Here is a 17,713-nt window from a genome sequence, read left to right on the forward strand (position 1 = left end):
CATTTACATTGTATTTGTAACTATCTACATAGCATTAACATTGTATTCGGTCTTAGAAGTAATCTTGAGGTTATTTACAGTATACAGGAAGAGGGTCATAGGTTATATACAAATACTACACCATTTTACTTAAGCGACTGGAGCACCCTCAGAATTTGGTATCTTCAGGGGTCTTGGAAGTGATCCCCCATGGATACAAAGGGATGACTGTATATAAATTAAGACCTGCTAAACATTTAGACAATTTCATGTACTTTGCTATCTGTTTATGGAGCTCTTTTTCCAGACCAGGGAAAGAAAGGAGGAGGATGAAAGGAATATTAGGGACATTAATGTTATGAGTTAGTTTGAAATCATCTCCTTTTTAGAGAACAAAGGTGAAATGTGTCATATATGCTGTGTATGCATACATATATAAAACAGCTAAAAGGAGACATAGAATCTCTTAAGAGTATCTGTATTTAGTGATACTGACCAGGAGGAGACTGGGAGGGAAGGATACCTACGTTCAGTGTATAAATATTTATACTATTTGAACTTTTATCCTGTCCATATATTGCATCTTAAAATAAAAACAAACCACTTTTAAGGAGAAAAAAGAATTACACACGAAAGTTTCTGTTAAGTAATCAGACATTACTTTCTCCGTTTTTCCTGACTTAGGGGTCCAACATTACCGACACCTGTACTGAAATGCTAATGTGTGGAGTCTTATTAAAAATTTCTTCTGGAAATATTCAAGAACGGGTGTTTTTTCTTTTCGATAACCTTTTGGTGTATTGCAAACGAAAACACAGGTAAGAATATAGACAGGTAATAGTTCAGAAACTGTTTATCCATCGCTCAGGTTCAACCTTTCCTCTGTTCCCAGGAACTCATGACCTCATCAGTAAATTCCCACATACTCTTAGCTTCCTCTCCTTGCACCTTGAAGAAAGGGAACAGGTTAGGATTAGAGCCAAGAGATAATTAAATTGCTGTCTCTCTATCTTAATGAGCTTTTTAAAAACTTCCTTTTTACCATCCGTGAAAATGAACCTGTTTATTTCTTGTAATATGCTCTCCTAAATTCTTTGTGTTTGGTAACAAGATTGGGATTAGTAGAAATGGGCTTTAGGAAGATCTAGAAGAGGCTGTTAATTCTCCCTGTGTGAAACTCTTTAAAAAATTATAAGGTGATTCAAGTTGTTTAGGTACAATTATTTTTTCCCCCAACTTTACTGAGGTATAATTGACAAATAAAATTGTAAGATAAAGTATACAGTGTGATGATTTATGTATACATGGTGAAAGGATTTCCCCCATTGAATTAATTAACACATCCATCTAGGTGCGATTATTAAAGGCATCAGTTTGAGAATAAGATCTTTTCTTCATTAGAGTTATCTCATCCTTATATATATGCCTGCCCCCAAGGCCAAAGCTTTTGCAAAATTAACAGTGTACAAATGACGTGAACCTTCATGGTCTCATAGCTGTAATTGTTAAATAAAGTAAGCAATAGGAAAAGTTTTACAAAATTAAAATCATGCAGTTTAGCAAATAGCCTTAAAGTATGTATAGTGAACGTGGACCAAATACATAGTGATTAAAAATGGAAATCACTAAATAAACCTATATGTCCATTCCCTTGCTGAATTGGAATGGTGTGAATATACCATCTGTTTCATTCATTTTAGAATACGTCATCTCCGCTACCATATACTTTCTAAGCTCTAAAGATCTTTCAGAGAATATGAGTAAACTGAACCTTTTCTGAAACTTCCATAATTTTGTAATTATAGGAGCCAGGGACTGGTGATTTTGCTTTAATTCTACAGCTACATTCTTTAAAGAGCAGAGTGCTGGATTAGGCCCCCCAACTCTGGACATTTCTGATGCTATTCATTTTAGGAGAAACTAGTTTAAAAACAATTTATCGTGCAATATTAGATACATATAACATGATATTGCTTCCTTTGGCTTGTTTATGATATTTGTAAGATAGTATCACAGTGTATTGTCTTCTGCAGTTTACATTTTGTATACAATATGGTTTGTAAACTAGTTTGTAAACTATATATCCCTGTGTGTAGCAATAATTTATTCATTTTAACTGCTGCATAAGAGTTCATTGGTTGAGGGACTTCCCTGGCAGTCCATTGGTTAAGACTCCACCTTCTAATGCAGCGGGCACGGGGTCAATCCTTGGTTGGGGAGCTACGATCCCACATGCCGTGCAGTGTGGCCAAGAAAAAAAAAAAGATTTCATTGGTTGAATATATCACAATTTAATTATTCATTCTCCTATCAATGGACTTCAGGGTTGTTTCCAGTTTTTCTGCTATTGCGACATTACTGTACACATATCCTGGTGACCATTAAAATTCATCAGGAGGGAAGTCATAGAATCAAGTTATGCAAGTACTCAATACTACAATATAGAGCAAAATTATTTTGAAACCAAAGGTTTTTCAATTTTGTTACTTCAATAGGGTCATTTTCTGAAGAGACCAAAGATCTCTTTATTTAAGCTAAGTGTTACAGTATTGGTCAGACACTTACTGGGATTTCAGTTTGAGTATTAATATCTACAGGTCAAGAAAAATATAAAAAACCTGGACAGAGATCACAGCAAGATCACAAAGAAAATTAATGCTTTGGAAAATAGACCCAAAGATAGATTCTGTAGTGTGTGTGTGTGTGTGTGTGTGTGTGTGTGTGTGTGTGTGTGTGTGTACATATATATATATATAGATAGATAGATAGATAGATTATAATATATAAAAAATATATAAACATGCCATAATTTTTTGCCTGTGACTAAAACTGCTATTGGGGATATTAAGCTTTGAAAAATATGATTGATTTTAAGTATGATGTACCAACTTATAAGAAATTCTTTTCTGCAAGACACCATGACACTGTTTCCTCCCTGAGAGACAATGCAGTTGCCTGCGTGTTATTCTGCTCTGCATTGTTCTCTCTTCTGCCTCCAATGATGCCAACTTTCATAGCTACCTGGCCTGAATCCTTAATTTAAAGCAGTTATTTAGGCTTTCTACAAAGGACATTTAGAGGTCGCTTTCAAAATGAACATGGGTGTGCAGGATGGTGAAGGCCTAGGGCTGGCAGACGGTCAGTCAGATTAATTAGTCAATTTAGTTTTGTTTAGTGGTGATGAAGGATTATGAAGTTTTGATGAGGGTTTAGGACATGTAAGCTGGAATATGCTCTCTTTTCTAAAGGAACTCAGGGAGCATGATAGCACCTTGAGACTCCCCTCCCTTCACGTCCCTCTTCCACTCCAGGGCAGGTGTCAAATGCAAAGGAGAGGAGGGAAGGGGGCACTGCATTAGTGTACTTGACATCTTAACTTTTGCTCGGTGTGTCTTTGTAACACAATACATTAATAATTATTTCAGTATATTCAGTTGTCAGCAGACTTTCGTCAATGAGTCAAATTGAATAGTTCAGGTCAACTGAAGTCTCTTGAATGACTAGGTATTACTTAATCTTCTTGAATTATTTCTTAGAATCTTTCCTCTTTAATTTAATATATTTAAGAAACCCAGTTTTGAAAACACTATCCCTGAGTGTTCAGTGATTCAAGTATAAATATACATAACTGCCTAATTCATTATTACAAATATTGTAAATATTACAAATATTACATTATTACAAAACCTGGATTTTTTTTTTTTTTTTTACTTTGTGTTGCATAGGTTTTAAGATTAAAGACTGGTACCATACACAACATTTTGAAATGTTTTGGACTATTTTTAAAATAAATAAGATCTTTATGAAGGATTATAAATGTATTGAGAGACTTATCCCTCAAGTATACAGTTATCATATCATAAAAACAATATAGGGAAATATTTTATGGCTAGATAATGCTTAATAATCTCCAGTACAGTTAAATTTCTTTGAAGAACGACCATAAATAAGTATTAACTGAATTTCACCAGGGATTGAAAAAATGGGAATTACCAGCTGGTTACTGAAAAATGAGAAATGAAGGTGAAATAAATCAAATGAAATTGTGAATAACCAACTTTTAGTGTCTGTCAGAGTTTGATTAGGCACCTTTGATGTCATATATTGAGCAAAAGTACATATTTACCCTCCTACCTGTATGTTGTCCTTAGGCTACAGCTTCAGTTTATTTAAAAAAATAGCACACAAGTCACATCTTATAGAGCAACCTGTGCTGTTATGAATGGGAGGACACAAGTAAAAAATACCAAGAGCCTAACATTTGATATTATTGACTGAATTGGTATCTCTTTTTCAAAGAATTATTGCTTTAACACTGCTTTGCATTAAGTTTAGTAACCAAGTTTTTGTGATTTCATTCAATTGTAAGACGGTTGAAGAATAGCAAAGCATCTACCGATGGACATCGGTACGTTTTTCGTGGCCGGATCAATACAGAGGTGATGGAGGTGGAGAATGTGGATGATGGCACAGGTAAGTGGTTGGTAGATTTAAAATGGAATGCCAATAATAAACTCCCCTGTACGACAGACTTTTCACTTGAATAATTCATTGGCAGTGAATTTCAGCTTAGAAATACTTTGTTAGGTAGAACAGTCACAGGAAAAAGGCAAGATAAGGGAGAGGAGTACTCATAAAATGGAAAATTACATTCGGCTGAAACATGTTAAACCCTAGCATTAAACACAGAGATACAAAAATAGCTGGGAGTGTCATAAAGTAGTAGTAATGTCCATAATGTACATATTTGTTCGATCGTGATGCTATTAAAATTGTCCAGCTTAAGAGCTATCGTAGGAAAGCATTGAACCTCCTAGAATTACTTTTCATGGTACAGGCTTGGAAAGCCATTCAAAAAGTAGCACCAGATCATTTGTATTCTGTCCTGACTACTAGTTTATTTGTGTGGTTGGACAGAGGGCGAGAATGTTTGACCTCTAGAAAATGTGATCTGTAATACAGTGTTGGACAAACCATAGATTGCAATACAGTAGTCAAATTTGAATTGGATAAGATGGAAATTCTTTATTCTTAAGGTGTTCTTGAAAAGATATTTCAAAGACAAGGTTCAGCTGTCATTTTTAATATAAATATTTGAATGTATTTAAGATACTGAATGCATTGTTTTTATAAAACTAAATTTGGCTTATTAAAAAAATTGGAATTTGCAGAAAAATAGGTGAAAAGTAGTAGATAATCTTATCAACCAAAGATAAATAAATGAGAAAATTTTTTTTAAATGTCTTCAATTTTCCTTTGGTGCATAGGTAAAAAAATACTTGAAACATGAACTTTATAATTTTGTATCCTTTTCCATTTAAATAAAAGCATTATCTTAATGATAGTCCTCTTTATCTTCATGTCTTGTTACCAAATAAACATAGTTTTTATTGTTGCATAACAGTCAATTAAACAGATAAACCATAGTTACCTTAACAACTAGTATTGTTTCATAAGCTGGATTTAATACATTCTTAATTAAAAAGTGGCATAACTTTACAATGTTGAAAAGAGTACCGAGAATATAATAGCTGTTTTCTGATACACTTAAATTTTCAGTGTTATTAATTTGAGGCAGTGTTTTGGGAATTTAAAAAGGTCAATGGAGAAGCTACTTTTTAGAGTTTTAAAAGGAAAAATTAGAAACATTTTTTCCCCATAAATAATGTCATATGTTATTTTGGATGCCAGAAAAATGTTCTTTTATTGTTTGACAAAATCAAACATTTATTTAAAAAAATAATTTTCTCAACATTAAATACTTATAATGTGAGTGTATTGTAATTTTAAAAACTTCTCTTAGAAATTTATGCATTCCCACTGTTGATCACCAGAATTCAGGTTAAATACATTATTTAGACACCAATTTCTTGATGTTCTAAATAATATATTGTCAGTTGCTTCTGTTTTCTAGCCTAACAATACAATACTTGGCTATTGTTCGTCTTATTAAAATGCAAGTTATTGAAAGGATACCAGACTACCCCATGAGGTTTATAGTTAGTTGTATCAGTTTTGGAAAAACCCCACCTCATTGTATAAAGCTTTGCAGAATTAAGAGTAAGGAATTTGCAAACTGGATAGCTTCAAAATAATTAGTGACTTGTTCAGGGCTGCCTCTTGGATTTTTCTTTTTTTTTTTTTTAAAAAAGTCAGTGACTAGAGACTGTTGAACTTGGGTATTCCACACTTAATGAATGACAGTTTTAATTCCATTTCTTCTTGACACTTCCTATAAAATTAATATTTTAGATCCACTGAAACTTACAAATTTCTGTGTTTACTGGCAATGAATAGATTATTTGTTCTTTCATTCAAAAAATATTTTTAAATTCCTACTTAAGGAAAGGCATTGTTGGACTTTTCTGTGATCTTTAATGAAGGTGTTCTTTATAGATGAGTTTAATTCTTATTTTGTTAAATGAAGATATTGAGATAGGTACTATTATTAAAATTATGAAGCTGTTTATATATCACTAAGTCTTTTGAAATAAATAAAAATAAATTGCTTATTTTGTACAACATTGATAATTTAGTAACTGATATTGTTACAAAATACTTATACTACATTTTGAGGTCTGTTGTATGTATTACATATATGTGTGTGCATACATATATATACACATGTGTGTATACGTGTTTTAAATTGCTTATGATTTTTTAAATTGTCATGGTAGAGAACAGCTAGCACATAAATGTTAAAAAGGAACATTATCCTTTCATTGTAAATTATTAGGTGACACAGCTGTTCTTTGAAAACCTTATATTGATGCAGCAATTAATCTGTTATTGAGATAATAGATTTTATAGTCAGCTAATGATCTTGCTCTTTGTACATGAAACAGTAGCCACGTGCAATCACATGCTGGTTCTGACTTCAGTTGTACAGTTTCCAGGGGAAGTTTGAATGCACAGGCTGGAGTGGTCAGGCAAGTCTTCCTGGAATATGTGGGTACCTATTAAAGAGAAGTGAGGGTCCATGAGGCAGAGAGTAGAGCAGGATAGCTTGATGAGAGCCTTGGCCTGGGGGACACATGAATATTCTCAGGACAAGAAGGAAAGCAGCAGACAAGAAGAGTGGTGGGAACACAGTGGAACGTAGTGGGAAATGGAGTTAGCTAGTAGGGTGGAGTCAATCTAGGGAGAATCTCTAAAGCAACCCTACATGTGTTAACTTGATTCAGTGGTGAGCTACCAAAGGCTTTTGAGCTGAGAAATGGCTGCTAATGAAAAATATTGGAGGAAAAGTCAGCGGGGTGTGAACAGGGCAGTGTCAGACCTAAGTAATCCCAGGAGGAAAGGAAGGTTACAGAGGTGGCTTGCCCAGGGCACATACTCTACAAGGTCAGAAGCATCACTCTGGTGAGTTTGGCACTTGAACTTGAGATCCCCTATGTTCTGTGGGCGGAATACATTATGCTCATTTTAAAGTAAGTCTGATGTTTTATTACTGCAGGCTGCATGTGGCTCTTGTGGTTTTCTTCGTCTAGGGTATGGGTAAAGGGGTAATAACGCTAGTGGGAATGTGGGATCTTTTAAGCTGCAGTGCTACGGTTCACTTAGCAATCTTTGCCTGGTTTTCGAAGAGGGGAGAGAATCTGAAGAGCTTGTTCTTGTTTGTGATACTGGCCTTGTAAGGTGACAGCTTGTGGGAGGGAGGTGTGGAAACACGTATAATTTGTTCTTTTTTTCCAGCAATTTATAATAAATTCTCAGTTGGTTATTTTTATAGATATTAAGGAGGGATGGTGGCCTAATGAGGAACTACAATAATAATTTTTATTACCTTACTAATTCCAGTGATGCTTATCTGATGTGTATTATTAGGTTCTGCTATTTGGTATGCATTGTGAATATGAATTAAATGTGTAAAGGTAAGAAGAAAAGTACAAAAATTCCTTTTAAAAACAGATGGTAATTTCTTTAAAAGGGAAAATCCTCTGTCAGGTTAAATCTCTGTATTAACAGAAATTGTTATTGAGTATTCATGAGATTATGGCTAGAAGAATATCTAACTAATATATGATATATATAATATAATCCTATCCTGGCTCAAATGTAACCTGGAATTTTTAAAGTAGCCCTCTCTCCCACCTAGACAGAATCATTCGATAATGCATTTTTGGAACATTCTGTTCACAGATAATTTATGGTGATTTTGGAGCTAAAAGACTATGAGAACCAGATTTTGGAAGAATGAGTACCAAACCATTTCTTCCTCTACTCAGAACTTAGCAAATAAAATAGATCAAAAGAAACAAACAACAAAAACAGGTGTAGTGCCACGACCTTTTATGTTCTGCGGCTTACCTCCTATAATCCACCATAGCTTCTTAGTGTCTCTCGGGGGAGACAATGGAAGATGTCACTTTAATTGATGCAGATGCTGATTCAGGCATTTGTTGTATGTGTTTCTGTCTTGAAATCTTTGCTTTGCAGACTCTCATGCCAGTAAAGACTGGTTACAATTAATGTCTATTCTCTGTCTGCCGTTAGGTAGGGAGCTGCCAGAAAGGGTTTGCTGATGACATTTTCAAATCCAGGATGTCAGTTTAGCCAAAATTATGGTGAGATCTAGAAAAAGACAAATGTGAATTCACACTCAAAGAAGAATTTTTTCTTTCATAAAGCAGAAGCAGTATTGTAACAAATTCAATAAATTCTTTTTATGTGGACTTTTGAAATGGTCCATGTTAAAAAAAAATCTTAAAAAAAAGTTTTATTGCTTTAGGAACTTGAACAATATTTTTGGACATTGAGGAAAGGAATGTTAATGAATTTGGGTGGTTAATTTCCTGTAATATGTTAATGTTGTGAGTTAGAAATGTTCTGACTGCACTTAATATATAAATGTTTCTTCAAGTTTTAAAATTTGTATGGTCTTCAATACACATATATAAAGCAAAGGTATTTTGAAGAATTCCATGGTTTTGGACCTTTTTTGAATGAGTGCATTACTCGAATATATGTTATATCTGTTCATTCACCTTTACCTATTAATTTTCAGCTGACTTCCACAGCAGTGGACACATTGTTGTTAATGGGTGGAAAATACATAACACAGCCAAAAATAAATGGTTTGTGTGTATGGCAAAAACACCTGAAGAGAAACATGAATGGTTTGAAGCTATTTTGAAAGAAAGAGAACGGCGGAAAGGTGGGTGTATGAATTGGGCATTATTATACTTTGTGAAGGTTCCAATTTAACAAGAAAGCAGAAAATGGGCAAAAGTTATGAGAAAGTAGATGATGTCTGATGTTCACTTAGATTAACTATGTGATGTAAGGCCAGGCTAAAATACTTTTTGAATACTTCCAATGTTGTTACTGAAATAAAGTAAAAGAAAACCTTATATAGTTAGCAAAATAATTATATCGTGGCTAGTGGTGTCTTTTAAATAATGTCTTAGTCTACTGAGGCTACTGTTAACAGATTACCCTAGACTGGGTGGCTTATAAACAACAGATATTCATTTATCACAGTTCTGGAGGCTGGGAAGGCCGAAGTTCAGTAGCCAGTGAGGGCTGTTTCCTGGTTCATGGATGGCCATCTTCTCACTGTGTCCTCACCTAGCAGAAGGGATGAAAGCTCTCTGGGGTCTCCTTAATAAGGGCACTAATCCCATTCATGAGGACTCCACCCTCATGAGCTAATCCCCAAAGACCCTACCTCCTAATGCCATCACATTGGGCATTAGGATTCAACATATGGAATTTGGGGGCACACAGACATTCAATTTACAGCAAATAGTTTCTGCTTTAAAATTTGTTCCGTTTTCTTTGCACTTTATTCTTGCCATTTCTGAAGCATCATCATAGAGTTTTCCTTTAAGAAACATGATTTAATAATATAATGCAGTGCTGTGGGGCCTGCAACAATTGCTCCCTGTATATTTAACAGTACACTGAAAATTCCTAGGCCACATATTTTGGTATTCTAATTATAAAATAAGGCAATTTGGATGAATATTAACTTTTTAATATTGTTACAATGCCACAGAATGTAATGTAACTCAGTAAGGAGCTTGTTCACACAAGGAGGCCTAGCTCAAATTCACTTCATGTTTTTATCAAGGTTTGCAAACAGTATTTGGTCTGGTGATACTCAGTTGTATGAAGTTTATCTGCAAGTACTCGTATTTCTGTAATTCAGCTAGGAAATAGAAATGCTTGTATAACTACTATTTTCTTTACCAAATAATTGATGAGAAACGTGACAGTGTTTATTCCTTTTCTCAGAGATCTAGATGTAAAATATCTCATTGGTGACAAAATTTTGGAACACAAAAAGTTGCTTCCTCCATCTTTAGGTATTTCCCCATGAAGGGTGTAGAGAGTTTCTACCTTGATTAAAATATGCATAGCATACCTTTTTATAAGTATCTCCAAAACATTTAAAAATACTTACTCCTTTGATTGATCTTAGATGAAGAACCAGACAGAAAAATTTAAAACAGAGATCATGAATGCATAATTGGCTCTTTAAGTTTTATTGAATCTAGCAGTCAATTCAAATAGCATAACAAAAAAAAAAAAAAAAAGGAAGAAAGAAAGCACATTCTATAACTCTGCTTATGTTAACAGGCTCTATTCTTTTTTTTTTTTTGTGGTACACGGGCCTCTCACTGTTGCGGCCTCTCCCACTGCGGAGCACAGGCTCCGGACACGCAGGCTCAGCGGCCATGGCTCAAGGGCCCAGCCGCTCTGCGGCATGTGGGATCTTCCCGGACCGGGGCACGAACCCGTGTCCCCTGCATCGGCAGGCGGACTCTCAACCACTGCGCCACCAGGGAAGCCCCAACAGGCTCTACTCTTATTCACTATTACTGACCAATGTTAATGGCTTCTCCATAGTAAGGAATAAAATTTCAGTAAGGAATTTAGTAGCTAGAAGACTAAAAATAATCCAAGAATTTCTTCTTCTCTGCCACAGTTCTTCATCAGTCCCATTTGCTGATTGTCAGTGTTCCCAGGATTTCCCCTTTGGCACTGGTCACCTCTAAACTTCCTTGCCTGCGTTGTCTCTTCCCATCAGATTAACTTCCACTCTGCACTGCCAGGTTCTCAATCTTTATGTCCAGCCTTGTCGTCTCTCTGGAGCTCCATGCCCACTTAATCAGCTGCCCCTTGGACTCCACTTGAACTTCCAAACCTGCTATTGTTTACAGAGACTTGAGCTTCCCTGAACTTCGGCGGGTCCCTCTTAATTGTCTCCCTCTTTTTAAACCCTCCCGCTTTCAGTTTGTCCCCTACACTGTCCTCTGAGCTTTGTTTCCAAAGCAACAAAACTTCCTTTCCTTCATGACTCTGCTTTCCCCCTCCCTCCGGTTTAAAACACGTAGATGTTCTCCCAGTAGAGAAGGAGTGAAATACGCTGAGACTGCAGTTGAGTATGGACCCTGCTCACCCCTCCATCCACCTCCTGTCCTGTCACCTGAAACCCAGGGCTCCGTGCTGCATCCCTCAGAGGCCCTCGTGAATACTTTCTCTCTCTGGAAATCCTGTTCATACCCGTGCATTCAAACACAGCCCTTCTGTGAAACTTTTCCTATTGTTCTCAGATAGAGGCGAAGTTCTCTGAATATGTCTCTGCTGTAGCACAGTTTTCCCTCTAAGGCTGTCTCCAGGGCCCCTGTGTCCAGCTGCGCAGATCTAGTCCTACAGAAGGGGTTCAGTAGCGTCTGAGACACAGCTGTTCTTCCTCCGCTGGCCAAACTGTAGCGTCTGAGATACAGCTGTTCTTCCTCCGCTGGCCAAACTGTTTGCCTCTGGGGCACAGTTTGCCCACAGATGCCCCGGGCATCTTGCCCTGACTGTCTCCCTGGTACCCTATGAGCTTCTTGACAACCAGGGCCCTATCATAGGAGCTCTGTATCCACAGCCCCCAGCACATGGTAGACACACAATGAATGTTTGTTTAATGAAGGCATGAACGTATGAAGAGACTTTTTCAGTTACCTGTCCTGTGTTTCATTTTCGATAGGTTTAAAATTAGGAATGGAGCAAGACACCTGGGTAATGATCTCTGAACAGGGTGAGAAACTTTATAAAATGATGTGCAAACAAGGAAATCTGATCAAAGACAGAAAAAGAAAACTGACTACGTTCCCTAAATGCTTTCTTGGAAGGTAGGGTTGGTAGTCCGGGTGCATGTATTTCTTTCATATTTTCATGATCTCGTGTGTTAACTTTCTTTTAGTCACTCATTTTTCTCTAAAAAATATTCTCCTAAGTGTTTTTGAATCTTTCTTTACTATCAGCATTTCCTGGGCCATAGTGGGATGAGGGAGTAGACATAGAGCCAGGAATCCTGACCAGAAAAGTTAAGGCATTCATCCATTCATCCACGACCTCAGTAATTTCTGATATAATGTGTTTCAGGGGTGAAGCAGAGGCTGGGGTCAGGCAGGGGCGGGATGGCAGGCGGGTTTGCCTGTAGGGACAGAGTCCGGCAAGGACATGAATACAGGACCTGAGAGTCAGTTACACTGAAGGGCACACAGTCTACACTACCAATTAATTCAGAATTTAGACAGCTGGGCTAAGGATGAAGGGATATAGATGGAGAGTCTGAAAAAGTGGGTCACGCGAGGGGCCAGGCACACAGGAACAGGCAAGGAGGTCGCTTGGTTGTTCAGCCCAGAGCAGATTGATTGTATGTCCTTTGGTTTCTGTAGCCGACTGCACGGCTGCAAGTGGGAGTCCCTGGTGGGTTAAGCAGGTGGGGGGATGCCTTCAGGTAGCTCTGCTTAGGGCAGCCTTTGTGCTGGCTTCTTCGATAATTATTTCCAATCCTCCAGTACATACTTAGGAGTTAAAAACCGTATTTTTTTTTAATTTTTATTTTTTGCGGTACGTGGACCTCTCACTGTTGTGTCCTCTCCCGTTGCGGAGCACAGCCTCCGGACGCGCAGGCTCAGCAGCCATGGCTCACGGGCCCAGCCGCTCCGCGGCATGTGGGATCTTCCCGGACCGGGGCACGAACCCGCATCGCCTGCATCGGCAGGCGGACTCTCAACCACTGTGCCACCAGGGAAGCCCAAAAAACCTTATAGTTTTTAAAGATTCAGAAACTAGTGATCAGGGAGTGTGACTAGCCCACGTTCATACAGCTAGTAAATGCCAGTGTCAATGCTATAAAAGTAGACTGGAGAGGTAGTTCATAGCCCAGACTTCACAATCAGACTGTCCCCACTCAAATCTGGTCCTGCCACTGGCTAGTTGAGAGACTGGGGAGAGTTAAATTTCTCTTTCCTCTCTAACAATGGAAATGATTGTAGTGCTTACCTGTAATACCTACCAGAATGTCTTGTTTTTTTTCTTTTCTTCCAGTTTTATTGAGATACAGTTGACATACAGCACTGTATAAGTTTAAGGTGTGCAGCATAATGATTTGACTTACATACATCATGAAAGGTTTACCACAGTAACTTTAGTGAACATCCATTATCTCATTTAGATACAAAGTTAAAGAAATAGAAAACCATTTTTTTCCCTGTGCTGACTCTTAGGATTTACTCTACAGCAGTGTTCATTATATTCTAGCATGTCTTCTTAATTAGTTATGCAGACACACAAGCTCACCATAGGCCACACCAATCCCAACCCCGTTAGAATACAGGCCAGGAAACCCAGTGCTTTCAGGGCAGCCGGGGGCCTCTTCTTCAGTAGGGTGGTGCTCCCAGCAGGACACACAGCTGCCAGCAAGCTAGAGTTGCTTGTGTTGGCTGTGCCCCAAGTGAAGGTTCTTGTGCAAAGGAAAGAGCAGCTTGTGAGCCCCTCTTGGTTTCTAAGTCCCATGTTGCAAAGAAGACGCTCTTTCTCGTAACAGCTTCATGGGCATAACTTCCAGGGTCCCCAGATCACGTGCCCACTTACAAGAGAGTCATACCAGGCTATGGCTTCTCACCATATATTTATAAGTATGGAGTTGAGCCATCAGAAGCCATTTTTACCACAAGCAGTGCTGCCTGGTTACACAGCTGACACCCGACCTTCATCAGGTTTCTAGGGAAGCAGAGCTACAAAGCTAACCCAGGGTCAAATTTGTCCTTATTGAAGAAGGGGTTTTATTAACCCTTTACCCACACTATTACGTTTAACTCCAGGACAGCACTATGGGGTTGATAGTCTTATTAATTCTATGTCATTGAGGAAAAAACCTGAAGCTTAGAGAGCTAAATTTACTAACCCAACATCACGCAGCAGGTAGAGACAGAAACAGGATTTGAATCCAGGTTGTTTTATTGCAAAGTACGTGATCTTAACCGCTATACTATATTCTACTTTACTTTTATTTTCTTTCTTTTGGATCGTTCTTATTTAATAGAAGCATATAAAGAACTTTAACAACTTCTTCTGCCTTAAAATGTGCATTGTAGACTAGACATCCATTTTTGAATTTCTGTATCCCTTCGTTATTTGGCTTTACCATATGTGTTGCTTTTAGTTTTGAAATAAATGGAAAAGTAATTTCCTGACACTTTCCATAGCTTTGCTCCTCTGGCCTCTGTGCAAAAAATAAAACCATTCTAAAATATACTCATTAGTTAATATAAGAGTTCGAATGTTAGCTTTTTAAATATGAGCATGATTAAATATTTTATTGTAATAAGTCTCTGTATTTAGTGTTCTCCTAATGATACCACATGGCCATAAAAAAAATCAGTACTGAGCTGAAGCTCTCCTAAGTGTTACAAAACATCACCTCTCTTATCTGAGATGCTGGGGCCCCCCATCCTCTCCCGAAATGCTGAAAGATGTGAGCTGTGGTCCTCAGTGGCCTTTCTCAGCCACATCAGATGTGTGCGATAGACAGTTCTGACGGTTGGTTTCGTGTTGGAGTATTCCTTATGGATGACAGTTTAGATATAACAATGAATTTACCAAGTAATTTTAAAATTTGAAAACAAGGTAGTCAGACTTTTCTGTGTCTTTTGGTGTGTATCAGTTTTCTATTGCTGCAAAACAAATTACCATATATTTAGTGACTTAAAAACAATGCCCATGTAATAACCTATAGTTAAAGCTACTTTAGAATTTTCCCTTTGTGTTTACTAAAGGTCTCAATAAGCTGAATAGTTATTAAGTATAGCTTAGGTAAGTCTGAATGTATGGACATGAGTTTTCTAGAATAGAGTCCAATTTATATCTGTGGGCCTTGCATATGTGAAAACCATGTATGTGAAATGCACTGCAAGCATTCCTTTATATTTTGAGACTCCTTCCATAGCTGCTTGATAAATGCATGGTAAGGATAGACTTCCTGGGGGGAAAAAATTAATGATTTACCTTCATTGGATTTCTGTTGCAGTGAATTTGTGTCATGGCTGTTGGAAATTGGAGAGATTCACAGGCCTGAGGAAGGTGTTCACTTGGGACAAGCATTGTTAGAAAACGGAATCATCCATCATGGTAATTATTTTATTAATCGCCTGTTTATTTATCCACAAATTACGTGTATCTTCATTGCATCGATCAGTTTAGTTTATAAAACTTCTCCACATTATAGGATGCTTATGTTTTTTCCAACATCTTTGAGTGCCTCATCTATACAGAATATTGTTTCAGGGAGTATGGGTTTATGGTGATATATTTAACTTGAAACAGACAGTTCCAACACAGAATTCCAGGCAAGTGACGTGGGACTGAAGAGGAAGGAACGACGAGTTCTAACTAGAGTATCTGGAATGCTTTGTGAGGGAATTGGCCTTAGTGCTGGGCATTGTAGAATGAATGGAACCCTGACAAGGACAGAAGACAGAAGGACATTCCACCCTGAGGAAGTAGTAGCACTCAGACACGGGAGTGGGAAGGTTCACGGTGGCCTCTTCAGAACTAAGTCAGAGTCTCACGTGGCAGGACCGTATCCTTCACAGATGAATATGCTGGGACGAGGGGTGTGGTGAGAAAGGTAGGCAAACACCTGATCCCAGCAGATTTTAACTTGCTGGCTGTGTATGTGGGGCTTCTTCTGAGGGACATGAGGAGGTGATGGGCATCTGGAGACAGAGGAGTGACCAGATCTTGATTTTGGAGATAACAGATGAGTGGAGAGTTAGAGATTACAGAGATCCCTGCCCATGGGGACCCTTCCTTCCCCAGGAGGGAAAGGACCAGGGCCGTGTCCATGGCATGATGAGAGGGACCCATTCAAGAAATTCTGGAGAAGCTGAGACAGCGTATTTGATGTCTGTTTGGACTTAGGAGGTGAAGAGTGAGGGGTGAGATCAGATTATTCTGAGCTTTTTGTCTGGATGACAGACATAGCTAATTCAAGAGGACGAGCATTGGGGGGAAGGTGAAGGGTTTGCGGTGGATTGGGTATGAAAAATCTGCGGGGGAGCGTTCAGCAAGAGGTTGAGAATGTGTGGGTGTAACACTCGGGGTAGAGAGAGCGTGAGGGTCAGATTTGGGAATCATTTCAAGAGAGCATGAAGTTCTTAGCACATCGATAAGAGACTACAAACAAACAAAAAACAAGAAAGCAATGATCATGGGACTAAGAATAAAAGCTTGAAGAATTTCTAATGCAAAATGTGGGAGAGGAGAAAAAGGCAGGGAACTATGAATAAATATGGGTATTTGGCTGTGGTGTTTTGATGTTCATTTTTTTTTTCCAAATTAGAGTGAGGTGAAAACAAACTAAATCCTCCAAATTTTTCCCCACCACAGTAGATGCTGCCAATATAATGTACCACCATCTACCCAGATAGGAATCCCCTGGCACCTACCACCAAACAGGTCTCTAGTTAGACCACCGCTCTCCCTTCCAGGATCTCCACCTTCTTCTCAGTCACCACCTTCTCTGTCCTTGCTTCCACATTTGTCCTCCATCCCCATAGAACACTCTCCAGGTAATGGCTGAAGAGACCTTTTAAGACGTATATAAGATTCAGGTGCTCTCCTGCTTACAGGCATCTACTAGCTTCTCATTAAACTTAAAGAAAAGTCCAGACATCTTACCTAAATCTCTTACCATGGCCCACAAGGCCCTACATGATAGGGCCCCTGACTTCCTCTCTGAGTTATCACATAGTGCTGTACCTAACTCATTACGCTGGGGCCACCCTGATCTTCTGTCTCTTCTTTTTTTTTTTTTTTTTTTTTTTTTTTTGCTGTACTTGGGCCTCTCACTGTTGTGGCCTCTCCCGTTGCGGAGCACAAGCTCCGGACGCGCAGGCTCAGCGGCCATGGCTCACGGGCCCAGCCGCTCCGCGGCATGCGGGATCCTCCCGGACCGGGGCACGAACCCATGTCCCCTGCATCGGCAGGCGGACCCCCAACCACCGCGCCACCAGGGAAGCCCTGTCTCTTCTTTGAACACTCCAAGATGATTCCCCATTTAGGATCTTTGCTCTTGCTGTTCTCAATCAACAATTGCTTATTAATTTCTAGTATATGCCAGTGACCTTTCTAGGTGCTGGAGACACAGCAGTGAATGAAACGACAAAAGTCTCTGTGTTATGACTCATCTTCCATGACACTCTGCCTTTTAGAATCCTACCCAGTCCCGTTATTCCAATAAACTACTTCTTAAATTTTTGAAATTTTCTTCATGTACTACTTATCACTCTCTGAAATTATCATGTTGTTTTGTTTCTTTCTTTAATATTTCTCTCTTTATCTCCCATCCCTACTCTAGACTGCAGTCAAAATATAAGCACCGTGAGAACAGGAGCCTTGTGTAATATACAACAAACACCTAGAATGCCCAGCACATATAGGTGCTTAA

At 38.4% G+C, this 17,713-nt stretch overlaps 1 protein-coding gene across 1 annotated transcript in view; it reads left to right on the top strand.

Annotated features, from left to right (window-relative positions):
• The window catches only part of PREX2 (phosphatidylinositol-3,4,5-trisphosphate dependent Rac exchange factor 2), a 288,257-nt gene that overhangs the window by 102,454 nt on the left and 168,090 nt on the right, over positions 1-17,713 (top strand). Inside the window, exons 7-11 of the mRNA XM_004274946.3 lie at positions 664-797; positions 4,349-4,452; positions 8,987-9,136; positions 11,963-12,107; positions 15,293-15,393. Coding sequence (XP_004274994.1) covers positions 664-797; positions 4,349-4,452; positions 8,987-9,136; positions 11,963-12,107; positions 15,293-15,393 — 634 coding nt within the window. The remainder of the gene's footprint in view (positions 1-663; positions 798-4,348; positions 4,453-8,986; positions 9,137-11,962; positions 12,108-15,292; positions 15,394-17,713) is intronic.

The sequence above is a fragment of the Orcinus orca genome, chromosome 17 (assembly GCF_937001465.1).
Source record: "Orcinus orca chromosome 17, mOrcOrc1.1, whole genome shotgun sequence".
NCBI classification, from domain to species: Eukaryota; Metazoa; Chordata; class Mammalia; order Artiodactyla; family Delphinidae; genus Orcinus; species Orcinus orca.